The sequence below is a fragment of the Carettochelys insculpta genome, chromosome 5 (genome assembly GCF_033958435.1).
Source record: "Carettochelys insculpta isolate YL-2023 chromosome 5, ASM3395843v1, whole genome shotgun sequence".
In the NCBI taxonomy this organism is placed as follows: Eukaryota; Metazoa; Chordata; order Testudines; family Carettochelyidae; genus Carettochelys; species Carettochelys insculpta.
In genome coordinates this window covers 108,826,018-108,853,801 of record NC_134141.1, presented here as the reverse complement: position 1 = coordinate 108,853,801, position 27,784 = coordinate 108,826,018, and the positions used below count along the sequence as shown (strand labels likewise).

The window sequence follows — 27,784 nt, the reverse complement described above, 5'->3', positions numbered from 1 at the left end:
ATATTTTCTGGATGAGGCTTCCTCATTTTTAGCAGGTCTGAGGCAGAATCCAGGCACAATGAGCAGAGCAAGCCTTAGAGTCAGCACTTAAAAACATAACAATGGCCATCTGGGTCCAACCAATGGTCCCCCTCACCCAGAATCCTGTCTTCCAAAAGTGTATGGAGCCAGATGCTGCAGATGGAAAGAATGGGTAAGGCAATTTTTGAGAAAGCCATCCCATCATCCAATCCTAGGGAATGTCTTCACTAAGAAGAAGATTGACCCGGTCAGGATTGATCATCTGGGGTTTGATTTTGTGCGCCAAGTAGGAATGCGTGAAGTTGAACTATCTGAGATTGACACCTCAGTATCATGAGTAGTAAGGGAGGTTGAGGGGAGAGTTTTGCCCATCAACCTCCCTCTATGAGGATGGCCAGATAACTCAGTTATAGATCAGTTGATTCTATGCAATTGTTGTAGTTAGAATTGCATATCTACAAGCAACATCAATGTCTGGTGCAGAACTGGCCTAGCTTCTGGCAGGCAGAGATTTATAGACATCCGGAGGAGGAGGTTGCATCTTTGAACATCTTGGCTAATAGTCATTGATAAATCTCTCCATCGAACGTATCCAATTCTTTTTTTAACCCATTTATCCTTTTGGCCTTTACATCATCCTCTGGTGATGAATTACACAGGTTGACATATAATATATGAAGCAGTATTTCCTTATGCTGGTTTTAGACCTGCTGCCTATTAATTTCACTTTGTGACATCTAGTTCTCATGTTATGTGAAGGGATAAAACAATGGTTTCTTGTTCTCTCTCCACACCCAGGCCTGCTGATGGGGGCATATAAAGGAATCAAATGCCTAGGGGGCTAGGTGATTTAAAAGGGCCCAGAGGCCCCTGCCACTACCAATGTCGCAGCAGAGCTAATGCAGAATTTGTGCCTGTCCTGGCTCCACACCAATCCTGGAAGCATCCAGCATGTTCCATGCTGCACCTTCTCAAAATGTGGACTCTGCAGCTCCCATTGGCCAGGAACTGTGGAGGTGGTACCTGCATGCAGCAGTGCATGGTGAACCTCCTGGCCCTGCCACCTAGGAGCTGGGCCAGAGGGGTTTGCCAGTCACTTTTGGGAGCTGTCTAAGTCCACCTCACGTCACATGCTCTTGTTCTACATGAGCGTCTGCTCAGTAATACCAGTAGGAAGAACGCCTATGTGGATAGAAGCTAGAGGAATCTGGCAACACTGCACTTGGGCCATGATAAACAAAAGGTCCCCCAGGCTACAGGCTGCCCACCAGTAAGCAGACTACTTCCTTGAAGCCTCTTGCTGCTCATCACTCCTGAGCTTCACACAGGCCCTTCCTCTTCCTGTCCAGCTGAGCCCATTTGCATTGGTGTCTTGCTCCATCTCCTTCAGATGCAGCCTGGGCAGTTAATAGGCTGACCTGGCCCTTCAGTCCCTGCAGGCCTTGTGTGGGGTGGGTGCCCTCTCACACTTGGTCAGTTAGGTCTCAGTTCTGCAAGGTGCTGAACATCCTCAGCTCCATGGACAGCAGGTGAATGATCTACTGGGGGAAGCTATTTCCCAGTCCTCCCCTGTCTGCCCAATGCCACACCTCTCCCCTTGTGCCCCCCCACACTGGCACCCAGAGCACATTTACCCCCTTGCCCTCCCACATGCACTCAGCCCCCACAATCCCAGTGTGTCAGGTGGCTGGCATGCTTGAAAAGCCTCCAGTCCCAGCACTGGAAAGGCAACATGGTGCCAGCATGGTCAGGCAGACGGGTGGGTGGCACAGAGTGGCTGCAGCCTGAGCACCCTCGGCCTGCCTGCCCCAGCAGCCTCAGACTCTGCCATGGAAGAGGGCAAAGGGAACCAGAAGTAGGCAGCAGCGAGTCTGGCAATGGAGTGAGGTCAGGGCCACATCAAGCTATGCTGCCTACTGCCCATGCTCAGTTTCCAGTGACTTCTGTATGAGTTATGGTCATCAGCACCTGCAGCTTCAGCTTCGGGGCCCAATTAGCAACAGGATCCGAGTGGATACAAGAGGGGTCCAACTGCAGGGTCAGAGCCTTAGGGAGAAAGAAAATTCTGTGGACTGGAAAGTATGAGGCATTGACTGAACTTTATGAGGGAAGCTACACTGGTGGTGGCTAAAAGCTCGAGCTAGTCCTTGGTGTGCACAAGGCTCCCAGTAACCACATGGTTTTCTCTTGTTTTAAAAAGAATTTCACTGGGAAAAGGACAAGGACTGGGAGTACTGTAAGGGCTATAACTGTGCAAAGAGTCAGGAAATACAGCAATTATGCCAGTATAGCCTTGACCCCAGAGTCGGTATTGAGCTCTAGTCCAAAAGCTTTACTGAGTGATGGCATGAGTAGTTTTATTTTTACAAAGCTGCTGCGTGCCACAGTATCAGAGGTATACAAATGCAGGAGTTGCGAATGAAGACCCAGAAATGCTCTGGCACCCCATCTCCTGCACCAAGACCAGGACACAGGGTGTACAAATATACACAGATGTGACATGTACAAATACTTGAAAGTGAGACACTGGCAGAGAGCTTTCTTTGGCTTTGACAACTTTGCTTTTCAATTGCGGTGTGCTAAGCCACAGATGCAGCTGGTTTCCTTGTTGTTGTTGTTGGAGAATGGCTTCAAAATTGTGGTGTGATGCAGAAGCCTCAGGCTAAATCCACAGTCATGTCATTCAGCACCTGTGCATTGCTAGAGAGGAGCTTGTGTGAAGTGGAGCACTGTTTCAGGTCTGCTGAAGACTGGAAGTCTATGTTGTCTTGGTTGCCTGTGTGGTGGCCACTCCTTTCTGTACATTAGGTGAGTTGGGAGGGACTTTGCTTTTCACGGCGCTTGGTTTCCTTGGTTTTAGACGCCGGCCTGGAAGGGATTTCAACCCCAACATCTCGCAATACTTATTGCACTGGTGAAGGGCTTTAAACTGATCAATAAAGGAAATGGCGCAGTTGCCTTTAAACCCTTTGTATCTGCAGCAGTGAGGAAGAACAAAAAAAGAAAAAGATTTCAAACTTTATTTTTCAAAACAGGTCTACAGTGTGACTTTGGATAACACTCAGGCCCACCAACAGGGGGTTGGGGGGGTAGCAAGGGGGGCAACTGCTCCAGGGCCGAGCAATTCAAACAGCTACCAGAATCCCACAACCTGTAAATCACAGCTGGAGCTTGCTTGGTGCACTCAGGGAAGACCTGAGGGCTGCCTGGGGAAGATTATACCTAGCCCTGCCTCTTCTACCTGAGGCCCTGCCCCGAGGCCTGGCCAACTCTGTTGGCCTTATTGATAACAATACAACATTTAACAGGTCTCTCATCCGCTCTTTGAAGGAGAAAAGTATTATCTCCATTTTATAGATGGTAAATCAAAACAGAGAGGTTAAATGACTTGCCCAAGGCCACTCAGTGCATCAGCTGCAGAGAAGAAAACAGAGTTCAGGAGGCAGACCCTTGTTCCAACTATTTCTCTTCCATCTAAGCTGTCAATTTCTGGTTAATGTAATTGTCAGTTAACAATCTTTGTAGTTAGAAAAAATTGTAAATGAACAAAAACTCGAGAGTAGAGTGCTTGGGGCACATCAGAAGAGAATACATTCATGGCTCAGTGTCATCCTTATTACTCTGAAGGACTGTCCTTACTGAGCACACACAAAGGTAAGGTGCAAAGGCCACAGCCTTCCAAGCTGACCAATGTTGTCTTTTCTTGTACTGTCTCCATCTCTGCATCCATTTTATGCTGTTTGGCTTCTATTGTAAACTCCAGGGGACAGGGGCCATCTTTTTATTTTGTATGTGATAACAGGAGTAGGGTTAGCATATAAAGGAGAGGAGACCCCTGAGAGGGAGTGTATCTGTATCAGTATCTACCAACTCACATTGTATTAATGTGTTATAGCCTCAGTGTCCCATACACTCCCTGTTCGCCACATGTGGTGAATGGGGAAGCATTATGTGGCAAATGTGGGTCAGTGGGCTGGTGAGGCAGCTCAGGCAGCAGGATGGCAGCTTGGGCACCATGAGGCTGGCTTAGGGGCTGCACAGTAACACAGCGGCTCCTTGGGTGCCGCATTGCCAGAGCTGCCCAGCCCCAAGAGCTGTATGGCGCAGCGCCCAAGGACCCGCCCCACTGCATGGCCCCCAAGCCAGCCACATGGTGCCTGAGCTCCTTAGCTCCTCAGCTGCTGCCACCGCCACCGTCATCACACGACACCCAAGGAGCTGCCAGGCTGCTACACCAGCTCTGGGGGCTGTGTGGCTTGGGGCTGGGCGGCTCCGGCCGCACGACTCTGGCAGCGGCTCTGGTGAGTCACCAGTGTCAGGGGAATAGGGTGCCTGGCTGGGGTGGGGAAGTGCCTAGCTGGCACCCTATCCCCCTAACAATCAGGGGTCTTCCTTTTGGACACCACTGTGTTATAGCATATAGAGTACATTAATACAATGTGAGTTGAAACACACTGCTACAGAGACACTCCTTCTTGGGGGGTCTCCTCTTCTTTGAAAGGTCAAACACGGTAGTAATCTTTGTCCTGTTATCCACATTAGCACAGTGGGAGCTGTGCATGAACTAACTTTTCTGGTGTTATAAAAATGAAAACGTCTGAGCTGCAACGTACTGTACAGGCCTAATGAGTTCTGGACAATTCATTTTTCACCCTGGCAACCTAGTGCTAATGAAGATGCTGCCTGCTGCAAGAGGAAAAGCCCAAACTCCATATAATGGATGGGCCTGTCTATTATAACGTGCTTTGTAGAATAAAATTAACCAAAGGAGATAAGCAGTGTGTGGCACAGAAACCAAGCATTATTTTTTAAGGCAGGGTGACAATATTTCTCAGGTTACCTCTAACTGCTCCATTTTGCATGTTGATTTTGCATTGTTCCTTTAAGGTGACAGAATGGGGAGGTTGAAATGTCAGGCTATCTGCCTTCCTAGCAGCAGTAATCTCATATGAGATGAAAAGGCCTCCTGGGAACTCCCACATGTCAGATCATGATGGAACACATAGTTCCACCATAGGGTGGAAAAAACTCTTTGATGGATCACACACATCCTGTGGTTTTTTAAACATACTGAAAAATTTAACTTACGCATTTCTGCATATTAATAAATTCATACTGCAGGCTCCCTTGCTTTCTTGGAGACACAAATACATACTCTATGGCTGCGACTACACTAGTGAGGTCTTTTGACAAACCACAGTTCTGTTGACAAAACTCACTGCACGTCTACGCACAAAATGCGTTTTTGTCGCCAGTCTGTCGACAAAACTCAGCACTTCTGCCGGCAGTGTTGTATCTCTCCCAGAGGAGGAAGGGTGCCTTTGTCAACAGGTTCTGTGAACCAAAAAAAGCTATGTAGCCACTGGGGTGCGGGGGGGGGGGGGGAGGGGGGCTTCTCTAGGCAGACATGACTTCTAGGGCACTGGGCATCCCTGTCTGCTGTGCTTCCCATTGGCTGTTCTGTCCAGAGTGCAGCCGGGCAGTCCAGCCACTCTGTCAACAGAGTGGATCGCTCTTTTGTTTAGTGTATGGCTGCACTCTGTCGGCAGACATTTTGTCAATAAATCTCTTCCGACAGACATGTCTGTCAACAGATGTTTCGAGTTTAGCTGTAGTCTGTATGTTTAAACACACACAAACATGCATGCACACACGTACACACGCTCTTGCCGCCCTGAATGTATGTGGAAAGAGGACAACAAAGCCTCTTCCTCTTTATAAGTGAAAGTATTGGTTTCCTTTATGTTGATCAACTTCAACAGGAGAGGGCAGTACTGAATTCTGCTTTTTCATTTTTGTGGTTTTGGTCATTTTTGTCTTCTCATGGCACCTTTACAATCTCAGCCCCTTCCTTAAAATTGGAGCTGACTGACTTTTCTTTTTTTTTTCTCTCTCTCTTTTCATTAGTTTTAGTGCATAAAGCTCTACATCGAGGTTGCTTTTATCTGTGCGGTGAACACAGCCCCACTAAGCCAGTCAGGGGAGGGTCTATCTGCCTGACAAGTGAACTAGGTGGTGGGCCAGCTCTGCTCTAGAGATGCTAATTACCCTGTCTACTGGCAGCAGAGGAATCCTCCACTGGACTCTTAAAGGGACCAGAGAATGAGATTATTCTCATCGCTAACAAAGATTTGGCGGATAGCTGTGTGGTCCCAGGAAGGGCTCCCTAACGGAAATGCAACTCAGACTCACCCTCTCAAGTACAATTGCTCCACAATGCCTGTTTGCATACTACGGCATATGTTGCTTTTGCCCATGTTCTCATTCAGTGTACGTAACCATTGGTCTGTGTGTATCTGCACCCAGCCCCAAGAGGACATTTCTATTTCAGTTATCGGCTGCAGCTGGCACTCCAGCTTGTGCTGTAGAGATTGGTGGGGGGGGGGGAGGGGTCGCAGATTTGCCAGGTCCCTGGGCAAGAAGGTATGGGACTAGCTCTGTGCTCCTGGAAGGGGTGGGAACTTGTGTGGAAGGACTGGGGTCAGGGACAGCCAGCCAGGCACATGCTGCACTATAGCTCTTTTCCCTCCAGCTAGCCCTCGAAGCCACCTGGAGTATGCTGCAAATTTCTAAAAACACTGCCCCTGCATTGGACGTTGTCCAACCTTCTGGAAGCAATCTCAGTGGGAGAAATGACAGTCCCCCCCATCCATGGTTTATGAAAATTTGCTTAGGAATATAAATATGCATTACTCAGGGATGCGTTAGATAAAATACCTCATGTAACCTATCAATTGCAATGTTGCCTTCTGCTGGATCTGTATATTCTATTGCGGTGCAGGTACGGATGGGCCTCCTATGTGAAGTTAGAAATATGAAATGTAAGTCTGTTAATAGTTTTAATTGTGTTGATGAGAGCCATTATTCCTGCCCTAAATTCCAACGAGTGGGTGACCAACTTAATGACTTGTAAACACTTTGTTTGTCCTGTAAGTCTAGAAGGTGATTGGTGCTAGAAAGGCATGTGGCCATAATATCTGGTACTGAAAGACATTTTGATCTTTTTTTTTTTAATAGAAAGGAGGGTTTTAGAACAAAGTGTCCTGCCACACAGGAAAGTCTATTTTAGCAACTTGAAGCTATCGGTTTTTGTCTTCAGCCTGCCTTGGAATTTGCCTCACGCACACTAAAAAGAAACAAGACTAGAAAAGGCTGTCGACCCAAATCAGAGCAAAAGAACCACTCTGGTTTGGTGAGTTTTACCTGACATGAGAACAGATATTTAGGGTAAGAATCTACATGATGTAAGTGCTTCAGTCACATCACAGGATGGTGCTTCTCACTAGCCTGCCTGCCATTGACAAGAGCTTCTCCTATGGATGAAGCTGAGGATAACCTTGGACTTGGCTCTGGAAATGGCCAGGGCAGACCAGCTCCTGATCATAAAGTGCATGCCTTAAAGAGACAATGCTTCGTTTCTCCTTTTGTTGTGTTTTGTTTGTGTCTGAGGGCCAGCCCTATTCTACCTTCCATTAGGGGTTTAATCATGAATATTCATCCAAGCACTGGGTATTTGTGGAAATAAAGGCCACATTCCCAGGGACTATTAGTTACAACAAACAATTCAATGAGCTTTAGTTCAAACCTGTTCTCTCTATAGTTGTTTTGTATTACTATCCTGCGTGCTGCAGCACTGTACATGTCAGAGATCCAGGTGCTGGTGTCTGAGTGAATAATGTGCCTCTGTGATGCAGAGAGCCTCTGAATAACATTTGCTTGCTTTAATATTTAAAATATCTTCTTTCCATTGCAGGCCTGAAAGAGGGGGCCTCATTTCTGCTCCACTCTGAAGTGGGCTGCTGTTCTACTGAGCGAGGAGAAATGTAAATGCTTAGGAATCTCCAGGGCCATTAGCGATCTGATAGCTTTCACTGCCATGAATTATAGGTTGTGTGTGTGTGCGTATGTGCATGTGCATGAGAGAGATAGAATGCTATTGTGGGTCTGGGCAAAATGACCATTTTCTGAGGCATGAATGTGGTGGGTTTTCCCCCTGACAGATGCTGCCTATTTTTCACACTGAGAAGGGAGAATTATTTCTTTTTCCCTGGAAGCAACGTTACTGGAAATTGTGTTACTGGTGTTGGGAATTTTTAACATGCATTTTCTTGCACTCTTGCTTTGCAACAAGTTTATTAATGACGCAGTACTCAGACCAATAGTTTAACAACTGGAGATAATTTTGGCTTGAAAAGATAGAGTTTGGAATGAGGCCAATGTTTTGTCAAGTTTAAAAAGCTGATTAATACTGTTCCACCAGCTTGATTCACAAATAAGAATATCCCCATTCCCCTTCTTCTATCACAGTTGGCTTTTGTTTACTTTTGGAAGTAGCGATGGGATGAAATCAACTCTGCCCCTCTGATCCAAACACTACCACATTTTGGAGGGTGAGAGGTTGAAAATCTTGGTCTGGAGCTGAATTTTGTAAACAGCACCTATCTTTACAATGCATCATCAGTTATCCCTTTATACCATATCCATCATCATAGGAAGAGAGCATTTAAAACTTTGGTTCTGAGAAGCTCCAACTTTTTTGGTATATAAAAATCCAGACCAAATTTTTACAGTTTGAACCTCAGTGCTTGTATAGAGCCTCCCTTCATTGACACGTCTAGAATATACCATTAGTTCTGCAGCGTCATAATGGCTATAGTCTAGCTGAAGCTTGGAAGGATGAGTGAGGCTTACTCAAACATCCTATTGCTGTTATAGCTTGTGGGTACATGTAATGGGGGAGGAGGTCTGTATCAGCAAATGGCTTCTCACTTGGAAACGTCCTTATGTTGCCTTCTTATGTTGTGTGTTCAACAGCACTGAATGACCTTTCCAAGCTCCTGAAAGAACATTTAATCTGTTGTTTAACATACCAGGTGTTATTAATTAACTAGCTAGATCACAGATGAATGCACCTTACGGAGAAGCCCAGACCAAAACTCCTCAAATCTAGAGCAGTTGGGATTTGGATACAGATTCAAACTCTGCTCTGCAGTCTCTCTTCAGAGGTCTATCCCAAAGCTCTCCATGCCTGAAAACATGGAGGGATTTTTAGATTCTACTTTTGGCAGCTGGACGCTTTTTCAATTATAATGGCTATGGGGTTAAAAAAAGCATGTCATAATCTCATTTCCTTCATGGTACTTGCAAAGCCCGGCTACTCCTTGGTAATTGACATGTAATCTAAAATGTGTATGAATACTTGCGAAGAAGTTAGATCACTGTATTTCACTTTTTGTTTGTTTAAATCTATGAAAGAGCTGACTCCAATATCATATTTACAAACTTTAAGTTGCTGACTTTAGTGCTCCCCAATGGTTAATTATAAATGTTTTCAAGGTTTGGCTTTCTATTTCCAATAAAACTTTGCCCTCTAGTGGTGCAAAATTTATCACAGCCATTTCTACTACAAATGGATTAATAACTTTGTGCTTTTGTGCCTTTTCATTCCATTGATAAAACAGGCATGTGAGGTACACAAAGCAATACCTAATCCGAAATGTGTTTAAATGTTGTCAGCATCTAACCCAGGGGTTCCCAAACTACAGCCCTCTGGCCCACCCAACACATTTTGACCAGTTCGCTGACTCCAGCGGCATTACAGTTATGTGCACCCCATTAGCATAGTCCACTGGCAGGCCCTGAGAGTTCATTTATATTGAGCGTTCACAGGCAAGGCTGCCTGCAGCTCCCAGTGGCTGAGGTTCACTATTCCTGGCTCATGGCATCTGGATAGCAGCGATCATGCTGCGGGAAGCAACTCAGCCCACAGGGCTGTGCTGGCCGCCACTTCTTGCAGCTCCCATTGTCTGGGAATGGTGAACTGCGGCAGCTGGAGATCAGGGTAGAGGGATATCAAGAGGCGAATAGACAATTAAATTCTGGACAGCGCAATTCATTGTGGTTTAGACTCTAACTTCTTTGATCCTTGCACTCCGGCTTACAAAAAGATTAATGGCAGTGGGCAATGTTAGAAATGTTATGCAGAATATTAATCTCAGCTGTCTCTTGGTAGATGTACCGTCTGCTTGTTTTACAAGTAATACTAGCAGCAAAAATTAAATGAACAAAAATAATTCTTGACTTTTGCAATATCAGCTTTTATAAATTCATCAGTAATACTGTACAGCATGACATAGTACTTTTCATCTTAATTATATCAGCACTACAATGCAGGTTTTATTTTTTGCTAATCATAATCATTGTGTTGTCAGAGTGCATTTAGCTTTTTATTGCTGAACTGAAGAGAAATTCTATTAAAGGGTTTCCATTCAGCCATGATTCTGGTAAAATTTTCCAAATAAATTGGATGTGGAAAACACCATCTTCCCTGCAAAGACAGGTTAATGACTATAATAGAATTTCCATCAGCTATTACATTAATATAATGGTTTAATTTCATCTCCATCTTACAGTCAAAAATATCAGAATCTTTATCAGAATAATAACCTAGTATGACTGTGTGCATTCTCCTGGATATATTGGATTTTCTATCTCACTTGTTTGTTTTCATTGTGTTACCATTAGTAGTAAGCTATGACATGGATAAATTTACCTATTTATTTGTTTTCTTCTGTACATCCCAACGTGGTTTAAAATCATCCTGAGAAAAATTATGCCAGAGGCAACTTTTCTGTGTAAATGACGAATGATGTGTACAAAATACAGGACCAGAAAAATCTACTAGCTTGTAGAAATAACGAGTCAAACAAAAGTCATTGGAAATTTCAGTAGCAGTTGCTTAAGACAAAGAGAGTCTGTCTGCGGTGATCCTTAGATGAGATTTCACAGCACATTCTTTTCCTGACCTCATCTTCCTGTCTCTTTGTCCCAGATGGGTTTTCATCAGCATAATTTCCCATAGCGTGTTGTATAATAACATTCATTAAAGTATTCCTATAAATCATCAGCTTCTAGTGCACAGTGTTACATGATTGAAACTTTTATACTTCTTTATTTCCTAGTTGGATGGTGAGTGACTAATTCAAATAATTTCAATTGGGAGCTAATGCAAAAAAAAAACAAAAAACCCTTCTGTTTAAAATTTGAAAAAGTGCCAGGTTTGAAATGTTAAAGGTTTTCCTAGAATATTCTAGGCTATTGCAAAAGAAGGGGTAAAGGAATTGTTTTTTCTGTGTCTTTGGCATATAGAGAACCACATAGTTGATAAAGAGATTTGTCTTTGTACATATTGCTGAGATCCGTTATATTTTTGTACAGATTTCTCAAGGAAGAATACAACTTAAAGCGTTGTCACAAGCTTCTACCTAAGAAGGATGCAAGGGAATAGAACTATGACAACACATACAATGAAGTGAAAGAAAAGAATAGTATGGCTTCACTGAGGAAATAACAGGTTTGTTAAAATAATATTGAAAAGAATATTCTTCTCTCTCTGGTGCAAAATTTCAAAGCAGTTATGGGTGGCAAGGCTGGAATTGCTAGACATCTCTGTAGATGAATCACATATCAAACTGAAATAAAAAGAGGAAATTTGTGATTTCCCCCCATGTATGGTTAAGCTGCGGAACTCACTTCTGCAAGATATTGTGCATAAGGGATAACAGTAATCAGGCTCCTGGAGACGAGTCAGCAACTAATTGTCTGGAGTAGTTGCATATGATGTCCATTATGTGGCATTTATACTTTCCTGTGAATCATCTGGTATATGCCAGTGTCTGAGATGGAACACCAAACTTGGTGGATTATGCACTGCTTCTCTGCTCCATGACAGAAGCAATGCACCAAGGTATGTGCAGATGCGCACAACCAGTAGAACCACATGCTGCAGGCGGTGGGTGCTCTGCTAATCAGTGAGTGGGCATCTGAATCTCTCCTGGGTGGCCACCCAAGCACACAGCTTACAGGGAACGCTAGACAGAAGGCGAGGTCATGTAATTGTGGAATGGTTAAGCCACTGCCACAGGCTGGGTGGCTCCTTAAGGCAACCGAGGCTTGGCCTTGCCTGTCACCTGACAGCTATTCTGCAGCTGAAGCTGACAATTATAATAATTCACCTCAGCTGTCAAGGAGCAAAGAGAGGACAACTTAAACAGACGTGTGAACTCTTTCTGGGGAGGAGACCCAGAAGAGAGGTGCATGTGAAGAGTCTGAGGAAGTGTGGTTGGAAAATACCCAATGGTAGCAGGTTAGTTTCTTGTGAAAGAGCCCTGAGATAGGGCCTATAAGGAACAGGGATATCTTTGAGGGAATCTGCAAGAGTCCCTGGGGAGGAAAGGTAATGGGGGTAAACCTGCTGGGAGGAAGCAGCCTAAGAGAAGCTCTGCAGGGCCCAGCAATAGGAGCTAAGAAGCAGAGAATGTCGCAATAGCCTGAGGAGAGCAGAAGAATTATTCATGTGGTTTTATTGAGATTTACAGTTGGAACTTAGTATCAGAGAGGTAGCTGAGTTACTCTGCATCTGATGAATCAAGTCTCTGCCCATGAAAGCTTATGTTCCAAAATATCTGTTCATCTATAAGGTGTCACAGGACTTCTTGTTGTAGTTGGAACTTTTTTACCCTGGAAAGGGGTAGAATTTAAAAGACTTTGAAAGAGAGAATCTATTGTGGGGCTAAGAAAATGGGCTCTGGGGGATGCTACAGATGAAGTGCCCTGAAACATCATGACTTAGCACCAAAGGGTGTCACGGTGGTAAGAGGGACCAATTACAGTCCAAGGGAAGCAAATCTCGTATATGCTTTATAGAAGACCTCATAAAAAATCAGTGAAATCCTGGTGTCACCGAAGTCAGTGGGGCTGAGATTTCACCCAGAGTTCCCACACTCTGACATGGGTTATCACCACATTGGGATTAAAGGGGCTTGCATTTTTAGTTGTTGGTGTTTTATAGAATACATGAACAATTCTATAGGATAAAAATTAGTAGTAGTGTGGGAGAAGTTGAAAAGAATTTACAACATAAATGGGCTAAACTTTTACTTTCAATGTCAGCTTCTATATATTTGTCTCCTCAGAACATCTGTTTCTAAAATAATTGTAGATACAGCTTGCTTTTAAATGCCTTGTATGGTGTTTGGCAGCTCCAAGAGGTTTTTGCCTTTGAGAAGGGGTGGGGGATGCTCTGAAATAAATATATGTCAGCCAATCCTTAAATGAGCTACTAGCCTAGCTAGAACAGCACTGGATTCCCCCCATTTGCCATGCATGGTTGCAAGAATACAGTCAAGACTGCAAGAAGCATCTGAGTATGGTGCGGGAAGACTGGGCATAATTAACACAGTCTGAAATTTTAGAGGGGGTATTATATATAAGACAAGGTGCCACAGTTTGCAGAAGTGGAAGGGATGTTTAGTTTTGGTATGACATTTATAATAATTACAATATCTATAGGCTTCCAGCCTTTCTCCTCAGCCCATGACTCTCTGCCATGCTAGAATCTCTTCAATAAAACCATTTCACTCTTCAAAATGATACATAACAAAAATGTCAAAACAGAAGGTTGTTCTGCCTATGACAGGCTACAGCTCCTAGAGTCTTCCCTGGGTCTCCCGCAGTGCTGAAAGGTGAGAGTGACCTTTCCTTTACTTCTACTGCAGCAGTGACTGTTGCAAGATCCCACTTGTCACCCACAGTTCCTCTGACTGGAGCCACTTGCTGACTTCTAGAATCACATCACTTGTTCCCTTCCCAGCTGGGTCTGAGAACTGAACAGGGCTGGCTGAGTGGCCTCAGACCCCTGGCATTTAAAGAGGAAGACACCTTGTTTCAGTGCCCTTCAATCTATGGCCTCTGCCAACAAGTGCAAACTTCATGTTGGTGCAACCCACTCCAGGGACATTGCATGTTTCTATTGGTTTTTTCAACAACCATCAGATAGTTACAATTCTAAATCACTTAACGGGCTGGGATGACCTTGAAGCAAGCAACCTTGAATAGACCCAGGACAAGCATTTCAAAAGGAACTAGAGATTCTCCCGGCCTCAGTTTTAGGTGCTCAGACTGAGGTGCCATATGGGGCCTTATTTTGAGAAGGTGATTCTTCAGCACTTCTGAATATCAAGACTTCATAAAGTATCTCAAGACGGGTACACTAAATCACTTTTAAAAATGTAGGCTTGTATCTCATTGCCCATTCCCTGAATCATCATTTCTCTCTGATTTTTTTAAATGATTTTATATTACAGGTAAGATAGGAACTAAAACATTAAATATTGACTGTTCTATTGATTTGTATTGCATTGCAGATAAAAACAAACAGACAAGAAAATCTTGGTTATTATATCTGCGAGGAACACCAATAACATCTTATTTGTTCCGAGATAAATTGTTTATGGAGTAATTCTACAGAGAAAAATTTCCAGTATGTCTGCTTTCCTTTAAAGAGGAAAATGGATATGTTTTCTTCATATGAAGGCTCCTATTAATATTTTACGAATGCAAGGAGGTTAACGGAAGTCACACTGTAAATGTTAGTTCCTAACGTTACGATGAGAAGTAGACATTCAAAGCACCAACTCCCATTGGGTTAGCACTGTCAGGATTTTGAAGCACAATGCAAATATATTCCATTGAGAAATAAATCTTTCACTCACCCTTTGGCCAATGTTGCTATGCCAACGTCAGTTAACTTCATTCCTACACCTTCCAAAAAAATAAAATAAAATAAAAAAGAGGGAGCTTGCATTAAAACAGGCCTTCAAAGATTGTCTTCAGATTTATAGCCTTCTCTATACAGCTAGGTATTCTTTATTGATTATTATTTGTTTCAGTCATCTCTGTGTAGTGACCATATTTTAACCTTCTCCCCTCAAACATAGGGTTTTTGGTCGGTATGGTTCCAGCAGCAGTCAGTACTATTCCAGTGAGTCACAAACAGAATGATAAATGGAGTCCCAAGACTCTGGAATGTTTCCTATGCTGGAGGGTAACTGAGAGGAGCACTTTAACTGTGGCTTCTTAAAGGGACATCTAAATCCAGCATCAAAACATTTACATCTGCAAGGTGACAGTGAAGGTCATTCGGTGTTCCTAGAGCTTGGGATTTTTTGAGGCGGGGAGGGGGACTTGGGGACCAGAGTGGAGGCCACTACAATGTATTCTGGGGGGACAACCACTTTGAATATCAGCATGTTCCATCAGTCTTTGCTCTGTTTAGTTTGTTGGGTGACCAGTAGGTATTAAATCAAACTCTTGGTGAAAAGCCCTTGCATCTCCTGCTTTTACCCCTACTTTTGTTCTACTAGCCTTTATGGGGAATGTCCTGCCCTGTGTTGTGCACTTGTCCTGGGCAGAGATGACGGCACAGGGAGCCGCCATCTTCCTCAGAGCAAATATGCAGGTATAGGGCAGGAAACAGATCTAGAAATTTCTCAAGTGCACTGCAGGAAACTCAGCTAATGTGCCTTGTAACATTCCACAGCCATGCTACTCCATGGAGACGTGGACAGCAGGTTTGGATCATGGACAGGGTCCCAGTCCTTGTTTGTAAGGCTGCTCCTTTTTGGGAACACCAGTGTTAAGAACCAATATGGAGGGCATCTGCTCTACTTCCTGACTCCAACGTAACTCATATCCATAAGCTTAGGAGTTTAGGCTTTAAGCTTTTCCTTTTTAATTCATTCACACATTTGTTTTTTCTTTTTCTTCAGCTTTCTAATTTTAAATGGTAGGGGATGACTTACTTGACTTAAACTCTTGTATTCTGAGTGGAGCATAGGTCATCTACAAGGACATGGTACTGTTTAAAAAGTTGCACCTTTCCTTGCAGAACACCAGCCAGGACTGTTGTTCTATTTATTCCCTAATGAACTTTGTGAACACAGACTGTGCTTCTTTAAAGGGCAAATATTTGCACAATGCGGGTGAGCGAGGCACATAATAGTGTCATGGCAGTGTTCTCTAGAAGCAAGGAGGGCATTTCTTCAGACAAGGTCAGGTGCCTGGGTATGAATTTTTCCACTGGTTTTAAAGACAGGGGTTAGCTATTTAAATGCAAGGCAAAGTGAGGGCAGAGGGTGCTGGTTTTAGTGTTTAAATTCATGAAGCAATTCATAAATACCCATGGAGGGGTGACAAGCAGACACTAGTCAGCCTTGCAGCGAGTGTTCTGATTTACTAAGGTGCATTTGTAGTAAAAATTAAATCTATATTAAGAGGGTGAGATTAGCTTTTTATTTCCAAGTTAGTTGTTTCCACAAATAAGCCAGGAACTTCCCCTCCCCCAGCTCCTTCAGTTGAATAAAGTACCACACTCTGGATGTGTTACCAATGAACCTTTTTTAAAGCACTTTGCACAGCAAGGAGCTAATTCATTTCTTTCCCATGTGTGGGGGAAACACATGGCCAACAAAGCACCAGCTCATAGGCTGTGTTAGAGAGCAGAAAAGAAAATATCAGAAACCTCTCTGCAAAGCTTTTATTCTGTCCCATGTTAGATGCCATATCAAAAGGCTGTGTATTATTTTAATTGTTCTAAACCTATGTTTTACTGGTCTCCAGTCACTTTGTCAAAGGCACTTGTAATTAGTACTGATTTTTTTTTAATTACCAGGTGGATCTCAGTGCTTTAATTAGACTCAAAAGAATACACTTTAAAAATCCTCTGTCCCTATTTAATAATTTGCCTGTGATTTCACAGGCGTAATACTAGTTTGAATTGCTATTTCAGAAAAAAAGGCCCATTACAATAAGTTTTTGATAATAGTAATTTACAGATATTTTTATACCAACAAGATATCATCTAACTAGCTAATTCTCATGAACAATGTTCTTTATTTGCACTGCAACAGAGCATAGGAGTAATGAACCCAGGCCCCGTTGTGCAAGACCTTGTACAAACTAGTTCATTGGAAGCTGGAGCCATGTGATCTCCTGGTCTGCACAAGAGATTCGGGTGTTATTCCTAGTTTTAGTCTCATGACTATGGTCAGAAAGACCAAGGAGCTTTGGAAGGGCACCATGCTTAGCACAGCAGGGGAAGCAAGTCAGGACTGATACAGGTAGACTCAGTTGAAAATACCATATGGTTATTTTTATCCAGAATAGGCTGGAGAGAGTATAAAAACAAAGCTGAATATCGGGTGGAATGAAGAGAAGTACTACCTAAGGGTCTAGAGAATAAGCTCCTCCCACTAGGACAAGGAAATTGTTGCGAGCGTCATCATTGAAACACATCATGGGACCATTCAGAACGCATTTGTCAAAACATATGCTGTATTGGGTTGAGTGGGGTGGATAGATCCTGGTGTCTTACATTCTTTCAGTCTCACCAGACAACAGTGTACCTGAGAGCTGAAAGTGATGCTCAGTCTGTAGCTTCGGACAAATCATTACACCCCCTTTATGCAGAGGAGTAGCACAAAGACTGTGCACCGCTGAAATCTGACTTTCAGTCCTATGTGAATGTTTAAGTGGTGCAGTAGGCTTCATGCTACTTCACCCTACCGTTACAAATACCCTCATAAGATCTGTATGAGACAGATTGCTCCTTTTGTCCTCCTGCTCTTCGATAGTGTGCTGCCAACTGAATGGAGGAGTTGTGTGTGATGAAAGGATTTCTTGTGCCCTAAGTTGCTTCTCTTGCTCCCACTGAACCCTAGCAAAGTTTCTTTTGACCCCAGTGGGCATGGATCAGGCACTAAGGCCATGGCAACACTGCCACTTATGCCAGCAAAATTTATGTAGCTCAGAGGTGTGAAAAAACACACTCGTGAGTTTCACGAGCACAGTGCTGTGCTGGCAGGAGAGCATCTTCCTCTGACATAGCTATCATGGCTTGTTGCGGTGATTTTTGTTATGTCGACGGGCGTGCTCTTTTCCATCTGCACAGAGCAGCTGGCTACACAAGTGAGGTTACAGTGGCACAGCTGCAGCCGTACTTGCTAATGTAGACGTGGCCTAAGGCAGCTGTGGCTTTAGATGAGGGGAGACCACTTTGAAGTGCTGTCTACACAGCTATATTTAGCACACTAGCACAAGCCTTGTAAGCCCCTTGTCTGTTGATCCAGGCCAGGGGTCTGTTGACTCAGGCCAAGGGTCCCACTACCACGAGCTGGGGAAATACACCCTCGGGGCCTTTGAACTGTTACTGACATGCCATTTCTATTGTGTTTTTGAATAATGGCTCAAAACAAAATGTTCCAACTTTGGTGCCTGAAGACTGGTACATAAATCCATACATAGGCACCAAAACAAGGGCCCAATATTCAGAGGTGTGGAGCGCTTGAAGCTCCTAGTCTGGGTTATAATGCCCAGTCACAATACTACCCCTTTCTGGGGAACTATGCTTAATCCTGTGAGGTTGCTTGTATGCTCCAGTGACACTACATTAGAGGGAGCACTTGGTATGCTGGAGGTTAGGGATAGGCTCTAGGGAGACCTAGACAAAGTGAAGGATTGGGCCAAAAGAAATCCAATGAGGTTCAACAACGACAAGTGCGGAGTCCTGCACTTAGAAGATGGTAATCCCAAGCACTGCTACAGCAGTGATGCAGGAGAGGATCTGCAAATTACATGGATGAGAAGCTGGATATGAGCCAACAGTAGCCAAGAAAGCTAACAGCGTACTGGGGTACATTAGTAGGAGCATTGACAGCAGATCCAAGCTGATTATTCCCCTTTATTTGTCACTGGTGAAGCCACATCTGCAGTATTGCATCCAAGTCTGGGTGCACTCCATCACAGAAAGGATATGGATACACTGGAAAGAGTCCAGAGGAGGGTGACAAATGATTAAGGGGCCGGAGCACATGACCTATGAGGAGAAGCTAAGAGATTTGGGCTTATTTAGTCTACAGAAGAGATAAGTGAGGGTGTGGAGGGATTTGATAACAGCCTTTAGCTATCTGAAGGGGCATTCTAAACAGGATGGCGAGTGGCAGTAATAACAGGTGACAACGCAAGGAGCGATGGTCTCAGGTTGCAGTGCGGGAAGTATAATTCGATATTGGAAAAAACTATTTCACTAGTATGTGGTGAAGTTCTGGAATGGGTTACCTGGGGATGTGGTAGAATCTCCTTCCCTAGTGATCTTTCAGTCCTGGCTTGGGAGAGCCCTGGCTGGGATGATTTAGGTGGGATTGGTCCTGGTTTCAATAGGGTGTTGGACTCGATGACCTCCTGAGGTCTCTCCAAACCCTATGATTCTATGACCCTAGGACCTGTGATGGTGGGAGTTTTAGATCCCGTTAGTTCTAGCTCCCAAGCCAGAGAGGTCAAAAGCAGGGACCAAACAAAAATCAGCCCACTTGCTGAGCAACAAACCAACAATCTATTCTTGTAGAAAAGTTGAATTATGCAACATGATACTCAACATGATAGTCATTCTGCAAGCAGCACAATGAGCAGGGGCAGTGGAGCCTTGTCAGTACCTCTGGTTATGTCTGATGGTGTGGGAAGGATTCAGAGTTTAAGCATGGGGAGAAATATTTACTTAATAATAGAATCTCAAAAGGAAAAGATACACAAGAAAGAGACAACAAGTGTGCTAGCAGGTGTGAGTCCAGGGCTCTGGATATGATCTGTTCAACAGAAAGCTCTCTGGTCCTCATCCCGGGGAAGTAATTTTATGTACAGTAGACCCCTGAGATATGCATATTCGAGTTGCACATTTCTCAGGTTAAAGTGACTCTGAGTGGCAGAGTGCCACCTCCCTGCCACTTAGAGGAGCAGGGAAACTGACCAGCACTACTGTGCTGGTCAATTTCCAGGCTCCTGTTGGGGTGGCAGCCAAGTGGGCTGCTGCACCTGACAGGAGAGGTTTCCCCATTCCTATCAGGGCAGCAGCTGCTCCTGTCAATGGCAGCAGCCGAGAGTGAAGCTCTCAGCTGCTGCCACTGACAGAAGTGGGGAAAATGATGAGTGCAGCTGCCCTGATCAGTTTCCCAGCTCTGCAAATAGAGGGGAGCCGGGAGCCAGCCTGGCATCTGGTCCCTGACTCCCCTTCACTCACTGTAGCCAGGAAACTGACCAACCCAGCTGCCCTCATCAGTTTCCTGGCTCCCCTAAACTGCATGTGAAATTTGACTTGTGTGGGGGTTACGAGAATGCAACCCCCCGCATAAGTTGTGGGTCTACTGTACAAGGGTTAGCACAGGTGTGTAACTGATGCCGATGTGGTGTGGCAGTCTGTGCCCTTCTAGTGGCAGCTAAACCAGCTAGAGATTAATAAACCTGCTGACATAGGCGGTGGGTATAATAGGCACCTGGACCCTGCCTGCACTCTGCCTCTTTCCCTCCCGTCTTCACCTCTTCCACAAGTGCCCCCCACCCATCTACCACTTCCTGATGAGTCCCACTTTACTTCTCCATTCCACTCCTCCAGAGACCCCGCTGCTCCCCGCATCCCTCCTCTCTCCCACGGCCCCACTGGAAACCACCTCTTGCTGTATCCCTTCTCACCCCTCCCACAAGACCTCCTGTCTGCTGTGTCCTGTCTCTCCTCCACCGCTTCCCTCACTAGACACTCTCCTTCCACTGCCTACCATGTCCCTCCGCATCTCCTTCTGTGAGACCCCTGCCCACTGTCTGCCATGTGCTTCCTCCTCTTCTCCACCTCATGAGAGAGAGCAGTAGAGGAGAGGAGGGAATGGCAAACAGTGGAGGCCTTCTAGGGGAGGGTGGACGTAGCAAGTGGCAGTGGGGATGGGATGGAGCAGGGAGGGAGCACAGTGGTTGAAGGGTCTGAGGTGGAGTGGGAGTGGAGTGTGGATGGGGCCATGGGTGGAAGTGCTAGGACAGGGAGCTAGACTCCCCCAGGGGAAGCTGCACTGCTGTCTGGGCTGGACAGTGATGACTGGGGTCTGTTGGTATTACATAAACATGCTCAGCAAGTTCAGTATATTGAGGACAGCAAAGAGATGTACTGGAATGAGGCTCTGAGGGTATATTTCCCCAGCCTGTGGCAGCGAGACACCCAGGCGCGGTTGATAGATGTGGGCTCACCAGGCTCATACTATTGCTCTCAAAGTAGCTGTGTAGACAGTACTTCAGAATGCACTCCCCTCATCCACAGGCTTCAGAGTCTGAGCTGCTCCCCAGGTTACAACTTCAAAGCAGCCTATGCAGCTATATTTAGAGTCTGAGCCCCCAACCCAACTCTGTCAGTGCAGGCTGGAAAGCTCACTGCTGACTAATGCACAGATGTACAAAGGAAGTCTGTCCAGCTACTGAGATACCAAGTGATTGGGTGTCAGAGTGATAGACGGCTCATCTGTCACATACTTGTGGCACCTGGCATTGGTCACTGTCAGAAGACAAGATGGACCATGGGCTAGATGGACCTTCTGACCCAGTATGGCTGATCTTATATTAGATTGGGAGCTCTCACCTTGAAAATCTGTAACAAGCAAGTTTCCATTGGTTTTCTCATAGAGCCAGTGCTGAAAGGTACAACATTTCTGACCAGCTTCTGAGTCTCTTCTCTTGAAATTGATTTCCTTGCCATCCCGGACAGAATATTTCACAAATTCTCCAATCAGTTCTTCTTCCACGGTTGCATAAGGGATATTGTTTGTGGGACGATGCACAAGGAAAATAGGAATGATCCTGAAATCAAACCCAAAAAAGAACTTAATGATCTCAGCCAGGGTAAGCAAGGTGAGACTTTCTGTCCAGCAACAAACAGCTTCAGACACTCACTAGAACACATACTAGGGCTGAACCAAGTTAGACACCAGAAATCATTTTGATAGGAACTGGATCTTTTACTATTCAGTGATCTAGAAATTATGTTTCATTTGTTGAGTTATATCGAAACCCTCTGCATTATGTTTTCAAAGCATAACTGCTAATGCTGCCTCTTGTACATTCTGAAAATGAAGGCCCACATCTTAAAAAGCGTTCACTAATTTTGGAGTGCATAGTTTTATGATGTCTGTTTTGACAAACAAAAGCCTGTTTTTAGAGGTGTTGTATCTCTTTATCTTCCAGTGACTTTCAGAGGAATGTTATCTATGATCAGTACATATGCATTTCACAGCTTGGGTGTTTCAGTCTGCACATCTAAAGCCAGAAGCATCCAAAGCTAGTTGGCACATTTGAAAATTTAGTTCAAAATAACTATTTTGCCAGGTAACAATAGGACAAAATACATATAATTCTTTTTAGGGGGATCTCTTTACTGCAGAATGGTTCATGCCAAAGTTGTGGATTCCAAAATCTCTGAACTTTGGTGAAGTTTGTGTCTAGTTCAACATGTGTCAGCTAACTCCAAGTGAAGTTTCATATGAAAATTCAAAACTAAGCAAAACTCACCTGGTTTCCCAAATTCAGAACCTGGAATAATTTTGCCAAAAGTTTGTAAAGCCTTCCATGAACCTGGGCTGGGTTTGCCAGACCTTGGGCTTATTTTGACTAGGGATGGAAATGGAAGAGATATGAAACTGGTTATGGTCTAAAACCGAGCAAACTGTGACAGTTTCACTTTGAGTTTGAGGGTCTTCTCAAAGAACCACTGAGCATAAAGTGAAACTGATGAACTTTGCATGTCTAGTTAACACCTATTTTAATCTGTTGAGGATGGTTACAGTCTTAGTCTAGAGCAGGGGTTGGCAAACTTTCCAAGGTGGAGTGCCAAAATTTGACCTTTTGACCTCTAGGTATAGTCCGAGTGCCAGTGACACTTTTTAAAGTCAGTAATAGTCCTCCTTACAACAGCTTCATTAATAAATTAAGATGCAGATTTTTACTGTTTAGGTGGTGGTTGGTAGCATTAGCTGGTCTTTTGTTAATCCACAAGCTTTGAACAAGCTCCCATCTGCATGAGGGAGGAGGGGGCAGGGCTGCACTCCTGCCTCACGTGCTGGTGAAAATCCGCTCACAGGCCATTCGTGTCACGTTTGCCAGTGTTGCTGACCCCCGTTCTAGAAAAATGACTTGTCTCACTGCCGGTGTTCCCTTTAACTTCTTCCATTCATGGGCAGAATAAATACTGGTTTTTGCACCAAGGCAAGTGTATATGTGCTCCACCAATGGCAACACACGCGGTCTGTTGTGGGAGGTCTGCTAATCAGCTGGGTGGTACCTGAATCAGTCCTGGGCAGCTGCCCAAGCACTTAGCTTATGGGGAAAATTGCTGACTGCTAACATGCATCTCTGAGTTACCAAAATTCACTGCTGCTGCCTCTTGGTTTCTGAAACTTCAGCTTGAAACCTCATAGTGAGCCTGATTCTGTTTACATATAAACTGGGGTGACACAAGCATGCTCAGAAGGAATGCCCTGCTACTACAGTGTGGGGTAGAAGGATAACCCCGAACTCCGCTGAAGTCAGCTGACTGACACTGATGCAAATGAGAAGAGACTCAAACCCCAGTAGCTCATTATATTAATGCCACTTTAAAAGCCATTGAGTCAAATGGCGTTTATCACAAGACATCACCATGTTTTATTATATAGCTCACAAGATCTCTGGGTCTGTGATAACCAATGCATGGAGCAGTAGTCTACCATGTCTTCCTCAATCATAAGCCTTCCTGCATCCAGCATCAAAGCAACACTGCCAAAACGGCCACAACCAGGAGCACAATTCTCAAGAACAGCCCAGTACTCCTAGAAATAGCAGTGTTCAAGAGGCCTGATTTCTGGCATAACAGCTCCTATCGAAATGAACTGGAATGTTGCCAATACAACTGCTGGGATCCAGAGGCCTGGGATGAATTGGAGGTAGGGCAGATGGCCATGGACTTGGAAAACTCTTCCTAACTGCTCTTGCAGGACTGGTCTACACTTAATGTTTACTGGTATCACTATTTTTGGATGGAGCAGGTATGCTCCTCTAAAGGAGAACTACATAGCTGGAGTTGATCTACCTTAGGTCAAATTTCTGGTGCGGCCCCACTGCAGGAAGTCAGTGTGAGAAATTCTCCTATCAACTTCCCTTACCTCTCGTTGCAGTGAGGAGAACCACAGTCAACTGAGGTGCCCCCTGGGACTGATTTAGCGCTTTCCTACCTTGTCACTAAATCAAACCCTGGAAGACTGATCACAGCAGGGTCGATGTTCCCCTTAATGTAGATATACCCTAACTGCAGCTCTGGAGGAGAAGGCTCTTTCTTTCGCTTGGTAAAATCTTTTGTTCCCTAGAGGGATGCTGCCAGGAACTGTATTTTCCTCTAAGGAAAGCATGTGGTACTGAACAGGTTGATTTTAGTAAAGAATTCCAGAGGGTGCAATAATTTTGTGTGGCACCAACAGGACTTATTTGGAAAACTCTTCATTGGGCCCAAAGTTGTAGTACCAGCAGCAGCTTGCAGTAAAAGCCACAAGGCTTATAGCCCTTTATTTACCATCCGGTTCAAAAAGGTTCCATTAGTGGGGAGGGATAGCTTAGTGGTTAGCATTGGTCTGCTCTACCTGAGGTTGTGAGCCCAACCCTTAAGGGGACCATTTAAGGATCTGGGGCAAATACATCAAAAAAAAAGGGGGGGATGGGGGGATGGTCCTTGGTCCGGTCGAGAGGGCAGGGGCTTGGACTTGATGTCCTCCCAAGGTCCCTTCCAGCTCTATGAGATGTGTATCTCCACATATTAAAATCCTCCTAAATGCAGCCACAGGTGTGTAGGGCCCTTTATACTCCATGTGAGAACCCCTTTCTTTGACATTCTTCCCCCACAAAAACCCAGCCTCATAGTGCTGCCTGTTTTATGAAGAAAATAAAATCCAGTTAGGCTGAACATGCATACTGCACACAGAGTAACCAAATGGAAGCAGTCCAACCTTTGTTGTTCCTTCTGGTGCTGTATGAAATAGTTGGCATATGTACAATAGCATGTATATAAATTTCTCTAATTAGTAAAGATGGAAGGAGGTGGTGTGGATTCAAAACCACCTGCTGTTTTGGACAAAGCAAGGGCTTAGCTTCACATTCAGCTCACTTTGGGGGCACTGTATACATTTGGGTTATTTCACTGTTTTCTGGATTGGGATTCAAATGAAATCATCTTCCTCTATATATAGAGGCTGCCAAGAAAATAGTTTACTCATCCACTCTAATCTCTTCCGGTGATTCAGATGTAGATGAAGTAGATATCTTATATCATCTAGAAGAAGATGTACACTTAGGCTGCTCGCAGGCATGTGGGGTTTATCCTTGAGGGGAGTCATGGACAAGTGAAATTTCAACCATCCTTAGAGCATCAGACTGTACATGGTAGCAGTACATAGAAAAACAAATCCTTTGGAAAAAGATCTGAGTTATCTGTTTCAAAATTCATGTGGTGCCACCTCCCATCCTAAGGTGCAGAGATGGGTGTGGATTAAAATTATTTGTCCGATCTCCATACATAGACAAACCCTCTCTCAACAGTGGGACAATCCTTCAATAAGAACATGCCAAACTTGGTAAGAGTCCAGAGCCAGAGCTAGTGGGGGAGGGATGGTTCAGTGGTTTGAGCATTGGCCTGCTAAGCCTAGGCTTGTGAGATTAATCCTTAAGGAGGCCATTTAGGAATTGGGGCAAATAGATGTCAGGGATGGTGCTCGGTCCTGGCAAGAGGGCAGGGGACTGGACTAGATGACCTTCCAGTTCTAGGAGATGTATATCTCCAATTATAAATTAGATTTTGTAGCTTAAGGACATATGGGCTCAGGTGACTTGCCTAAGATGAAAAGACTTATCACCAGCTTTCAGAACTGTTACCTTTTTTTACTAGGTTTTATTTTTAATGGAAATCTTTGAGATCTGACTCTTATCCCTCACTGTGTTTACATCAGTGTAAGTGAGATCAGAACTGGGGACTTTGCTTCTGAATATTCACCCCACAGTGGATTTTACTCCCTTTCTCCATCTTTAGAAGGAAGAATCTATCTTACCATTTCATCGTTACCAAGCATGATCTCAGGTATGACTTATGTCCTTAGTGTGCCTGTTTTTTTAATTCTCCAGCAATATTTTCCAAGAGGCAGATGGCCAGTGTAGTTCAGAATAATACACATACTCACTCGGGCACTTTGCCAAAGCCTTCCAAAGCTTCTGCTTCTGCTGCATATATCTTGGCGTACTCTCTTGCAGTATTTTGAACATAGCATTCCTATATTACAAACAGGAATGCCAATAGAGTATTACTGCAAACATTTAACACAGACAGCAGTTTGAAAATTTTAGAGCCAACTTGTCCCACATTTGTTTGCATTGGAAAATGGAGTTTACCTGCATTGCTAGTTTGTAGTTCTTCTGAACAAGTTCATCCTTGGTTTTGGTCCCATACGAAATAGCAGTGTGCACTTTAAGAACACAGGGATGACCCGGGCTGAATATAGGCACAAGGCCTTGCATCACTTTGCTTCGAAAGGCTCTCCGGTGCACCCCTTCACCAAAGTGTAACTCTTCTGTTGCAATTCTTCCATGCAGGTTGCCACCAAAATAGCTATCACTGATGATATCATCTCTGAAGATGAGCTGAATGAATTCAATCTCTTCCAACCCTAAACCACAACGAAACAGTGTTCTGTAAAGTATCTTTCCATATACACAATCAATCGCAAAGCAAGAGGAAAAAGGGGACAGAGGTGTAAAGAAGGTGGTTCTGATTGAGAGAGACTGCAGAAAACAAGGTCTTGAACCCACAATGCTAAGCCAAACAGAGAGAGAATCATATGGATGGAGATGAGCAGGCAGGTGAGAGCTACATTGTCTATGAGGTAGGCTGGAGCAAATCCACAATGGATTGTAAAAACAAGAAGAGCAATTCTGAACTGGATCCTCAAATGTGGGCAACACCCCCAGGGCTCCTTGAGAACTTGAACTAGGCCTTGGGGTGACTTGTTTCAATTTTTTTGCTCCTGTGGAAAGGCAGGAAAGTTGGGCAATTGAGACTACAAAATAGACACACAATTGTGTGCCCCCATTTGTGTTTGAGATTGCACACTTTGCTTGTCTGGCATCCAGCCACAATTTCTTTTAGAAACGCCTAAAGACAGAAGAGTGTTGCCAATTCCATTTTGGCTTATTTCACAATTTGAAAAACAGATTTTAATTTTAAATATGTACAAGAGGGCTGCAACCCCTGCTCACTACGCTGACCCACCCACCTCTTTTCCCAGGGAGTCAGGGAGCTGCACAGCCAGCCCATGTTAGAGGAGGAAGATGCCTCTTGGAGCTGAGCTCTGACTGCTACTGCTGACTCCCCCAGCCCCAAGTTAGGCAGCAGGAAGCTTCTCCCTTGTCAGTAGATTGGCTCAGAGTGGCACCTTCCCTCCCCTCCATGGCCTGGAGGCAATGGCTACTCCCTGCTTCTCCACTTGACTGCAGCCAGAGGTGGCCCAGCTCCATTCATCCTCCCTTATCCCTCTGCCAGAGCTGCCCACAGCAGCCTCACCCAAGCCTTCCTGGGTGGCAGACAGACACGTGTGCATGAGGACATGATTCCATTGTGTGGGAGGAAATTTTATATTGAGAGAGATATTTAAATATTTTTGTTTTTAGAATTCTTCAGTGCAGAGACCAGATTTACCTTTGCATTTGTACAGCACTGGGCTCAAGGAAGCCCCAAACCATAATATAAATAAATAATTATAGCATCACTTAATATTTTTCAGATTACTCCCAGAGCTGTAGAATGACTTTTAATCATTAGAGGCTAATCTGATCATTAGACTAATGAATTCTAATTGAATCTAAATTACATATTTTGACTACTTGTGTTTTGTAGCTGGTAAGCACCAGGTAAAGGATTGATAAAAAATGAGAGGTGATACTAGAAGGACAAAGAAGACTGGCCTAGGAGGTAATACTTAGTTATGCTTTACTGCAGGGGGACTGAACTCCATGACCCTATCAAATCCTTTGCAGTCCTATGTTTCCATGA

The 27,784-nt window shown here is 44.4% G+C and overlaps 1 protein-coding gene across 8 annotated transcripts in view; it reads right to left on the bottom strand.

Annotated features, from left to right (window-relative positions):
- Positions 1-1,654: 1,654 nt before the first annotated feature.
- The window catches only part of ALPK2 (alpha kinase 2), a 100,466-nt gene continuing 74,336 nt past the window's right edge, over positions 1,655-27,784 (bottom strand). For 5 of the 8 annotated variants that reach the window (XM_074995719.1, XM_074995716.1, XM_074995717.1 and 2 more), the window contains 5 exons: positions 26,128-26,402; positions 25,920-26,008; positions 21,308-21,525; positions 14,574-14,622; positions 1,656-2,996 (listed from right to left, as the gene is read on the bottom strand). In XM_074995719.1, coding sequence (XP_074851820.1) covers positions 2,780-2,996; positions 14,574-14,622; positions 21,308-21,525; positions 25,920-26,008; positions 26,128-26,402 — 848 coding nt within the window. In that variant the 3' untranslated portion in view covers positions 1,656-2,779. Of the gene's footprint in view, positions 2,997-11,364; positions 13,718-14,573; positions 14,623-21,307; positions 21,526-25,919; positions 26,009-26,127; positions 26,403-27,784 lie in introns of those variants that run through there. The other 3 variants (XM_074995721.1, XM_074995723.1, XM_074995724.1) reach the window with 3 other exon arrangements.